This window comes from Harpia harpyja, chromosome 14 (assembly GCF_026419915.1).
Source record: "Harpia harpyja isolate bHarHar1 chromosome 14, bHarHar1 primary haplotype, whole genome shotgun sequence".
In the NCBI taxonomy this organism is placed as follows: domain Eukaryota; kingdom Metazoa; phylum Chordata; class Aves; order Accipitriformes; family Accipitridae; genus Harpia; species Harpia harpyja.
In genome coordinates this window covers 1,648,416-1,658,615 of record NC_068953.1, presented here as the reverse complement: position 1 = coordinate 1,658,615, position 10,200 = coordinate 1,648,416, and the positions used below count along the sequence as shown (strand labels likewise).

General features: G+C 59.7%; 1 protein-coding gene and 1 long non-coding RNA gene across 3 annotated transcripts; one reads left to right on the top strand and one right to left on the bottom strand.

The window, feature by feature from the left end:
• Window positions 1–2,567: 2,567 nt before the first annotated feature.
• LOC128151300 (uncharacterized) lies at window positions 2,568–6,355 on the bottom strand. The gene is made up of 4 exons (XR_008238331.1): window positions 6,230–6,355; window positions 4,262–4,889; window positions 2,750–2,914; window positions 2,568–2,648 (listed from the first exon to the last, which is right to left on the bottom strand). It is a non-coding gene; the product is annotated as an uncharacterized LOC128151300 (long non-coding RNA).
• Window positions 5,226–9,145, top strand: RPL38 (ribosomal protein L38). 2 transcript variants are annotated; one of them, XM_052808605.1, is made up of 5 exons: window positions 6,372–6,487; window positions 6,705–6,737; window positions 7,163–7,223; window positions 8,561–8,683; window positions 9,059–9,145. In XM_052808605.1, exons 2-5 carry the CDS (start codon window positions 6,735–6,737, stop codon window positions 9,082–9,084), a joined length of 213 nt encoding a protein of 70 aa, XP_052664565.1. In that variant the 5' UTR covers window positions 6,372–6,487; window positions 6,705–6,734; the 3' UTR covers window positions 9,085–9,145. The 2 variants fall into 2 exon arrangements, with proteins under 2 accessions (XP_052664564.1, XP_052664565.1); XM_052808604.1 differs by lacking the exons at window positions 7,163–7,223; window positions 8,561–8,683; window positions 9,059–9,145 and having other exon boundaries at window positions 5,226–6,487.
• Window positions 9,146–10,200: the final 1,055 nt, after the last annotated feature.

The window sequence follows — 10,200 nt, the reverse complement described above, 5'->3', positions numbered from 1 at the left end:
ATGGGCTGCAGACGGGGACCCCAGTGCCTTCTGCTCTGCATCGCTTGGATTTTCTTTAGCCCCTCGGTTTTTGCTCCCCTGCCTCCCGAGGAGGGATGCTGAGCGCGGCAGGCGATGGGGGACCCAGGTATTAAATGGCTTTTCTGCTGCGACGCCACAGCCCATTAAACCTCCCCAGCTCCGGCCTCTCCCGGCCCCCCGAAACGGCTGACAGCGGCAAAGCAGGAGCCGCTCCAGGGCCAGATGCTGATCCTGGCTCCCGTGCGGCTGCTCCGCCCGGGCAGGATCTGGCCAAGCCCAACACTAATTAAAAAAAAATATATCTTCAAGAGCTTCAAACGGCTCCCGATGCCTGCGGGAAAACTTCCAGCCGCGTTTATTCTCCTTTTCCCTGCTCTGGCCACACTGCGATGCCGCCGCTGAAGTCGACCCCCACCAGTTTTTTCCTCAGCCCTGGGTCCCCCCTCCCCAAATTTCCTCCCCCCTCTTCAGGGCATTTCCATGAAAACAGGCTCTTTTGTTTCTTCGGATTTCATCTGCCTCCGCTGCCTGTTCCCCACCTCGAGCCTGCGCCTGCCTTTGTCCTCTGCAAATAAAGAACAAAAGGGGAAGAGACGGAGAAAATATGATCTCGCCTCCAAATGGGCTTTTTTTTTCCCCCCAAGTCGTCCATGAAGCTTCGGATGCTCTTTAAGAGCCAGGCTGATGAATGCGAGGGCATGGGAGCTGCCATTAGGAGTGAATTGATCGGCTCTCGGCAGCGCGCTGCCAGGGCCCTTCGCTTTAAAAACCGAGAAAGACAGACAGAATGAGAGAGAAGGGGAAAAAAAGAAAGAAAATACCGAGTGATTGGAAAGAGTTTTCTGTCCCTGTTAATAATAAATGCATCCAGCAAATTGCACTCGCACTCCGGAGCAGGTAATCACAGTTCAGGGCCTTTTTTCTCTGCACCAGGGGGGAAAAACTCGAGTAAACAGGGGGAAAAAATCAATTTCTGCCATGGTTTGTTCCCTGAATAGGGGAATCTCCCAGCAAACGTGTCCTTTCATGTCTCCTATTAACTCTGCCAGCTCCCCACCTCCGCTGTGCGTCACCTTCCCGCACAAACGCTTTTGCACGGTAAAGAAGGACCCGAGATCTGGAAGAACAAAACGAGGGCTGGATGGCGGACGCCTGCGCCGGTGCGATGCCTCCACGGTGCTGCGCGGGGGCACCGGAGGCCACGCGGCGCGGGGACGTGCTGCTCGGTGCACACATCTGGAGCACATGTGTCGGGCACCGGTATGCACGGCTCGGACAGGCATGTCTCAGGTGTGCACCGCTTGGGCATGCAGCACTCGAGCTGCATGCATGGCTCCATCTTGCACATCTTAGCCATGCGTGTCTCGAGCTTGCGTGTCTCAGCCAGGCACGTCTCGAGCTTGCACGTCTCAGCCGCGCTCTTCGCAGCCACGCGCATCCCAGCCATGCATGTCTCGAGCGTGCGTGTTTCAGCCATGCATGTCTCAGGCGTGCATGTCTCGAGCTTGCACGTCTCTGCCACGCTCATCTCAGCCTTGCACCTCTTGGGCACGCACACCTTGGTCCTCCCCGGGGCTCAGCAGCCGTGGGGTGCAGCCGTGAAGTGGGGCTCCCCAGGGTGCCCGAGGGGAGACCACACACTTCTGTGGACGCGTCTCCTGGCGTGCAGCTAGCGCATCCCATCCCTGAGGACAAACAATGCCTCCCACGCTCTAACCACCCGTGGGACCCAAAATCCATGGGGTTTGCCTGCTGAATGTCCAGGGCTGGCTCTCACTGGGCACGGGGACACCAGCAGCACTGCAACGGGAAGATAGGAGCAAATATCTGGGGGTGTTGCATGGCGTCCGTGAGCGGGGGAAAATCGTGTCCCTGGGAAGAGCAAGAGGAAAAGGAAACCACCCACACTTTGGGTGGGCAGGGTGCTCCCCGGTCACTGGGGATGGGGAGAAGAGGAGGTGCTCATCTTCCAGCGGGATGCACTGGAGCCAAGGGTGCAGAGTCAGGCCCGGGGGTCCGGGCGGTGAGCACCAAACGCTGCTGCAGGGACACCCCTGCTCGCTGTCCCGGGGCTGCAGGGAGCACCGGCACGCTCGGGGCTGGTCCGATAGCTCGGAGCTCGCCCTGATGCGCAGACAAGCTGCGGTTCCCCTTCCCGCACGGCCGCTCTCTCCCTCCGCCAGGAAAAATGGTTTGCAACTCCATTAAGGACAGTGTAATTATGCATAATAAAAATACGGCTGCCCTTGTGTGTGTAAATACCGCTTTGACGGAGTACCCTTCCGCACCCAGCCCTTCTGGCTCGCTCAGCTCTTGGGCGAGTGTGCGAAGCGAGCTGGCCGGCTCCCAAGGAGAGAGCAGGACTCGGGCTGCCGCCGCCAGCCGAATGCCCCCGAGGTCAAGGCGAGCGGCGCTGAGGGATGGAGCCCACAGCAGATTATCTTCGGAGGTTGTCTAACTTTGAATCAGACAGATCGGCTTTTTCTTCTTTTTTTTTTTTTTTTTTATTTCTTGCTGTTACCCCCCTCCCTGCAGCCCCCGGTGCTGCTGCCGCTGATAAGGCGATACCATCTAATCACCGGGTGACACACGCATCTCGCCGGCTGCCAACACGCCGCTTAAACCCGCTGCTGCAAATAAACTCCCGTGTAAGCTGCCGGAGGATTGCCACCACCCGCGGCGGCCGGGTCCCCGCTGTCCCCAAGGGTGCCGGGGGACATCGCCGCACCAGGCTCGGCGGGCAGCACCCGCGGGTCCCGGCGAGGGTTGCATTTTGGGGGGGGGGGGAGATGGGGTGTGTTGGATGTCGGCAAGGCATCGCGGGCCAGATCCGGCATCCCGGGTTTTCTCCATGTGGCTCCATTGACATCCACCTTGCCGGAGCCTCCCGGCGCTGCTGGGGGAGGAGAAGGGTGAGGAAGAGAAGGAGGAGGAGGAGGAGGAAGGCTCATCACTGAGCTGTTCACCAAACCTCACATCGGTGGGGGGGGTCCCATGGTGCCCCCAAACTGCAGTGCTAAACACAACTGCAATCCTGGCACGGCGCTTCCTGAGCAGAACCAGAAAGATTTTTTAATATAAAACTGGTAGTCAGCGGGTGAATTAAGGATGCTAATTGAATTTCATTAGGCAGAGGAGCCGGGCCGGTGGGAGGCAGGGAGGAAATGTATTTGATGTGTTTTAAAAGCTGCAGTTTCAGAATGTGGTGGGGTTTGGGTTTTTTTTCTTTTTTTAATTTAAAGCTGGTCGTAAAAAGATCCCGTCTTTGAGGAGCTAATGACTCTCATGAATTATTTTTGTTGATTTATACACCCACTCGGCTTTTAAATAATATTAATAAAGTAAAAGTGAACCCGTTCCCAGGGAGGAGCGGGAGTGATGCTGCTCAGGGGGCACAGGGGCTGTAGGACGGGGGGGGGGGGGGACGGCCACTGCCTGACCCACACCCCCCCCCATCTCAGGCTCCGATGGTGAGACCACGCTGCACTTTGGGCCAAAACCAGGTGATTTTGGAGGCCGCCACAGCATGCCAGCATTTGCAGCCCCTCGCCGGAGCCGGACGGTGCCTCACTCCCCTCGGCCGAGCATTAGTATTCAGCGTCGGTGCCGTAATGGGCACTTTTCATGCCAGTTTAGTTTTATTATTATGCCAAGAAGCTTGCTTAATTCTCTGCTGTCTTTCTTCTGCACTGTTGATTTACACTGTTAGTGTTTTAATTATACAATTCAGCACTCCTTAAAACATGAAAAACTGCTCAACTTTTGAAGCAATTAAAAGGCAGCAGAGTAGATCAGCCCATCAGAGATGAGATAAGTAAATCAAACAATTAAAAAACTCATTTGGTGGCGAGGGAGAATCGTCCCACCCAAAAAGCCTCCCCTCGGCGGGAGTCCCGCAGCTCCCGCCCCAGCTGCAGGCTTCGTCCCAGTAACTGCTCTTAGTGTGATACTGGGAGCAACTGGTGGGACTGTCACTGGGTGGGAGCGCTGTGGGATGCAGGGTGATGGGCACGGGGCGATGGGTGACGGGGCGATGGGAATGGGCAATGGGCACGGGTGGGCACGCAGGAGCCGTGGTGGGGACACCGCCAGAGTCGAGGATCAGCATCCCTGCAAAATCCGCTCTCCCATCGCAGCGGGACACCCCGAGCACCCCTTTGGCCGGGAGCAGTGGGGCCGGAGAGGGGTGAGCCCCGGTGCAGGACCTGGGGAGAGGTGTCCCTTCCCCGGTGTCACCTACCACTGTCCTTCTTCATCCTCCTTCTTCTTCCTTGTAACTTAATTCCATCATTCCAGGGAGCTGCCAGAGCCGATGGACTCGCGTCCCAAGGGTTTTGAGTCCCCGGCACGAGCCAGGACGCGTCCATGCTGCCGACACGAGTCACGGACCCACGACCCTCCGGTCCCCTCATAGGCACACGGGCACTGCCAACAGCATCCCGACCCCCCAGCAGCAATTAAAAGCAGAAGGTAATTAATTACCTGTCTCCAAAACCACCATGGCTGCAAGATCAGGAACCAGCAGGTAATTCACCTTCGGCAGTTTTGGCACCCAGCGCCGGCTCGGGCTGCCCTGCGGTGGGTGCCCGCAGGGGCCGTGGAGGGGGGGACCCATGGCATCGGGGCACGGTCCCGGGGAAGGCTTTGCTTTGTGTGGCAGCCGTGATGCACGTGCCCAGCCACAGCCCCCACCCCAAAAAATCGCAGCCCCCCGTGACTATGGGTGCACCTGGTCCGACGGACGGGGATCTCCACGGACAGGGCCGTGGGTGATGGGGAACGGGAGCTCGTCCTCCGGCTGCGGAGCGGAGGAACCTCTGCGGGGCCATAACTCTTCACCCTCCATTAAACATTGTTGTTTAATAGGCCTGGAACAAAAATCCTGCTTTTTAGTGAGTTTCCCCAAAGAGCGCGGCAGTGATCACCCCCACTCTGGCAGCCCCCCCACCACCATGCCACCCCCCACGCTGGCATCACCTCGCACACACACACACTTGCCGGGGGTCTGGGGGGTCCATGTGTGCATGGACACCAGTGACCCCGTCGGAGCCCGTCCTGCCACAGGGCAGCTGGGGACCCTTGCTCCACTGCTTGCAGGGGGCTGCTCTGCTCCCCCCCCGGCCCTCTCCCCGTGGAAAAAATCCTTCTGCACCCACCCGGCGGGAGGGATGGAGCCAGGGATGGAGGGTGAGAAGCCTCTCCTGGCAGCCGGGCAGGAACGGGGGCTGGGGGCGAGCCGGATCCTTTGGCCGTGCCATGCCGGGGACCCCTCGGGACACCCCCAGCTGAGGCAGGGACCCGTGTGATTTATGGGCTTGAATTTCCCCCAATTCTCATTTCTATCCCTGCGGCCTCGTCAGGTGTTTGTCTTCCATGATGGTTTATTCCCTTTTAATTTGAACCATCCATCAGTGCCCGTGCCGGACCAGGGTGCCGGGTCAGGGTGCCACACCGGCCCCACGGGAGCCACCAGCTCCATCAATTCCCTCTCTTCACCCCGGGAACATCGGATCCGGACAAGCCACCCCACTGCCCCCTCACCCAGGGGGTCTGGCCCCTCCAGGTGATGACCCAAGTTGGGAGGGGGTGTCCCTGCACGGATGGGGCAGGGGGTCTCCGGTAGGGACGGAGGGACCCCAGTACTCATGGCCAGCACAGGTCAAACGGTGGCACGTCCCCAGAGCCAGCTCGGGGTGGGTGACCCCCCCCACCAAAAGTACCTCCAGCACAAGAATTGGGGGCAGAGCTGGAAACAGCGGCCAAGAGGAGGGTATGCAGCCCCCTGCCCCACTGCCCCCATCATCCCCAACTGTCCCCGTTGTCCCCACCGACCCCACCCAAGCACCAAAGCATCCACAAACCAGCACCGTTGAGGAGCGCCCCAACATCCCCAAATACTGATCCTGCCCCCGGTAGGGCTTGGCAGGATGGGGACGGGGCGAGAGGGACCGAGGGGGCGCAGGGACAGGGACAGGAGGGGTTTCCTCGCCCCCCGCCATCCACCCCCGAGGATACTTGCAGGGATTTGGGGTGGTTTGGGGGTTTTGAGCGTGGCTGAAGCTCTCTCTTGTGGCAAAGCTGCTCCATTACAACCTTACCCGAGCCGTCGAGCCTCAGCATCTCTCGGGGGCGGCACTGGCGCAGGGCTTCAGCCCTGCGCCAGTGCCCCCCCCGAGAGATGCTGGGGCTCGGGAGGCTGCCCACCCACCCAGGCGGCCTTGCTCCTCCTCTCCGACGGTGCACGGATGGATCGGGAAGGCCGGGATTGCCCGGTGCTCCCTGCATACCCTCCGTTAGCCGTGCAGCGGGGGCTGAGAACCCGCCAACTCATCGCAGAAACCGCGAACGCGCGACACCCCCTTCTCCTTTTTGTCCCTTCGCACGAGCCGTACCGGTAGGGGGCGGGGTTAAGACCTGGATGCGGAAGTGCGTGCTCACTTCCGGTCTCTGCGCAGAGGTAGCGGAGGTGAGTATGGGGGTAGTGGAGGGGGGGGGTCGTGCGGAATCCGCCGCCATCCGCGGCCGTACGGGGCCGGGTGGCCCCGGGGTGGGTCGGGGGAACGGAGGGGACTCGGGGCGACTCGATGGTGGACGGTGAGCGCGGGGCGGGCAAGGGGAGACGGGTGTTGGGTGGTCGTTGTTGGGGACTGCGCTGACGCCATCTTGGGTTGTTTCTGCCGCAGGTTGGAACGCTCTGAGCCCGGCTTGGAACCATGGTGAGGAGGGAGTGGCTGGGGGGTGGGAGAAGGAAGGAAGGAGGGCGGGTGTGGGGCCTTGTGCCTCGCCCCGTGGGGCTGGGGGCTGTCCTGTCGGCCCGGTGGGATGGGGGGGTCCCTGGTTACCTCGCCCCGGGCAGGGTGGGGGTACTGTTCGCGCCCTGCGGTGCTGGGGGTGATAGTGCCGACCCCCACGTTGGCTGGTTTATGACTGGGGCACGGTCCTGCTGTCGGAGAAGAGGCTCTCCCTGACCGGGCTGCAGGAAAGAGACGTGCCCCATGCCCTGGGGCAGCTACTGCGGGGTCTGGGGCGAGGGTCTTGGCTGTGAGTGTGGGGGCTGAGAGCGATCCCGGGGCGCTCACGGAAGCCAGTGCGTGAGCTTTCGGTCGTTTTCTGTATGCCGAGTCTCTGTTTTACATTCCAGCCTCGCAAGATTGAGGAGATTAAAGATTTTCTGCTGACAGCCAGGAGGAAGGATGCAAAGTGTGAGTGCCGAGGCTGCTGTTTGTGCCGCGGGGGAGGAGGAAGGTGGGATGCTCTGGCGCAGGAGCTCTTCTTCCCTGCAGGAGCAGGGCTCTGGGGCCACGTGTCTCCACGGAGATTGAGGAGCTCCTTGGCATGGAAGCACTGAGGCACACACGGTGCTGAGGCTTTGGTCGGGCACAGTGTCGGTGACGTTTAAAGCAGCTTTTGCTGGGTGTTGACTGAGGTCGCTGCCCGTGAGCAAAGCCACGCTGGGCAGAGGGATGCTGAGACTGACCCTGCAGGTGGGGTCTGCTGTCGGGGGCTCAGGTCCAGGACTGGGGTTCACCCGGGGCTGGTGCTCTTACACCCACTCAGCTACGTTTCTTTCGCTGCTGCTCAGCCTGGAGTGTTTTGGCCCAGCCCCAGCTGCAGCATGCTGGAAACGATTTGCAAATATTTCCTTGTCTCTGACTTGCTGCAGTCTTGGAAAAGCTGCAAGATGTCAGACGCTGGGGAGTTCGATCAGAGTGACAAGTGAATCATACTCAAACTCGAGTTTTCCTTTGTTGCAAATACAAAGAGGGTTATAATTGAAACACTAGAAATGCTTTGTCTCGGTATTTAACAACGCGTGAAGAGTTTTCCCTCTTCTCTTGCTTATTTGGATCCAGCTGTCAGGGGGAAGAGGCACTTTCATTCTGGAAATGTTTTGTTAACTTACTGGTGTGGGCGAGAACGGATAGTTCAACACTGAAATGCTGTTGTAGCTGATGACAGCCCCTTAAAAAGCATTCCCATGCCTTTCGACTTGCTCCAGATTTTGCAGCAGCAGAGCTGCAAGGGCTCTGCAGCAGGGAAGGAGAGGAACTGACCCACAGCTCTGAGCGAGCTGCTTAGATAAAATGGCCTTAGGGGGGATATAAAGGAGATTGGAAGCGCTGGCTGCGGAGTTCAGAAGCCGTGTGACGAGCTCCAGTGCAGCTGTTCGGTTGCACAAGATGACACGGGTGAATAACAAGCCCGGCGTGAACTGTCGCGCTCCATTGAAAATTTGCAACATGATAAAAGTTTTCACGTTGCTCGTTGTAAACTGCTGCTGCGGAGCAGAATGGCCTCAAAATAAACCCGTTGGCTTTGAGAAATCTGGGCGGCATCTCTGCGAGACCGTGGGCTGAACCCTCTGGCTGGGGTGGTAGCTGTTTGTGACAACTATGTAGGTAAAAATAATACTTAATTTGGATTTTCTTTAGTGCCGGTGGGCCAGGGAGGGCTGAAATCATCCTCCCGGCTGGGATGAGAAGGGAGGAGTTGGGATGGGCTCGCTGCTGTCCTCCTGACCTCTTCCTTCATCCTGCAGCTGTCAAAATCAAGAAGAACAAGGACAATGTGAAATTTAAGGTGCGCTGCAGCCGGTACCTGTACACTCTGGTCATCACGGACAAGGAGAAGGCTGAGAAGCTGAAGCAGTCCCTGCCCCCAGGTATCGCTTTGGCCTCTGAAGGGAAATGTCTCGTGCTGGGACAGAGCTGGGCCGGGGGTGGCAGGCAGTTGGGATCGAGGTGGGTGGCGAGACCCCCCCCCATTCCCGTGGAGGTGCCCCTGCGGAGCTCCTGCTGTTCAGCAGCCTCGTCCCGGCTCGTGTCGTGTCCCCCTCTCTGTTCCGGGTCACTCTGTTTTGTTGTCCCTCTAACTGGTGCCACGGGGAACCAGAGGGCTCCGGCCACCCTTTCTGTGGCTGTGCCCCCCACCCCAGGCAGAGGCAGGGGGAGAGCTGCCCCGGCCCCCTGCAGACCCGGCGATCATGGCAAGGAGCCGAGCCTTTCCAACCATGAAGTCGTCTCTTTTTCCTCCCCAGGTCTGGCCGTGAAGGAGCTGAAATGAGCCATTCCCCTCTAGGTTTCTTTCTCCACCTTTGTTACAACAAATAAAAACCTGAACTGTTCTCCCCGTGTCCGGTTTGTCCTTTCCCAACAGCGCTGGGCTGAAACCGTTTGTGTTCCTAAAAACGCTCCCGGGGCGGCAGTGGCAGCTGCTGCTGGGTTCGGCCAGGAACAGCCTGGAGTGAGCGGCTCCCCCAGGGACCCAGCTCGCCATTCTGGGGGTTCGGGAGCCGGTGGCTTCGCTCTGCGTCCCAGCGAGAGCCGCTGGTGGTCCTTCTTCCTCAGGACCCAGCCCTGGGTGAAGGTCCCCAGCGGCGTTGGGGGGGGCAAGGTTTGCTGCTGGGTGGGCAGCGGGGCTGAGCCGGAAGATCTCCAGTTGCCCAGGTGGGACTGGGGCGCACTGGGATGAAGTGGGGTGGCTCCGGTCTGCGGTGAGCAGCGCCGTGCTGCCGGAGCGGACGTGGCGGGGAGCCTGTCCTGGTTTCAGCCGGGATAGTTAACCAGGACAGCGGGGCGGTGTGCCGGCAGTGCCGTCCCTGGGGCAGGCCTGGTGGGGCCGGTTTTTGGGTCGGCTCCGGTTTGCCGGGCCTGGAGCTGCCTCCTCGTCCGCGGGCGGCCGTGGTGGGGCGATGGCCGCGCGCTGGGGGACCCCGGCTGTGCTATGCCTGCCGGAGCGGGGTCTGGAACAGCAGGGTCCCTTCCCTATGGCCCATGGGCCCCAGCAGGTGGTGAAGGAAGGGGTGCGGTGCCCCTATAGGAGGGTGGTGGTGGGGTGTGGTGCCCCTATAGCTGGGCAGTGATTGTACCTATAGCAGGGCGGTGATGGGGTGTGATTCTCCTATAGCAGGGAGCTAATGAGGTGTGGTGCCCCTACAGCAGGGCGGTGATGGGGTGTGATTCTACTATAGCAGGGAGTTAATGAGGTGTGGTGCCCCTGTAGCTGGGCGGTGATGTGATGTGATTGATTCCCCTATAGCAGGGATCTAATGAGGCATGGTGCCTCTATAGCAGGGTGGATGGGGTGTGGCACCCCTATAGCCTGGCAGTGATAAGGTGTGATTCCCTTATAGCAGGGAGCTAATGGGGTGTAATGCCCCTATAGCAGGGCAGTGATGAG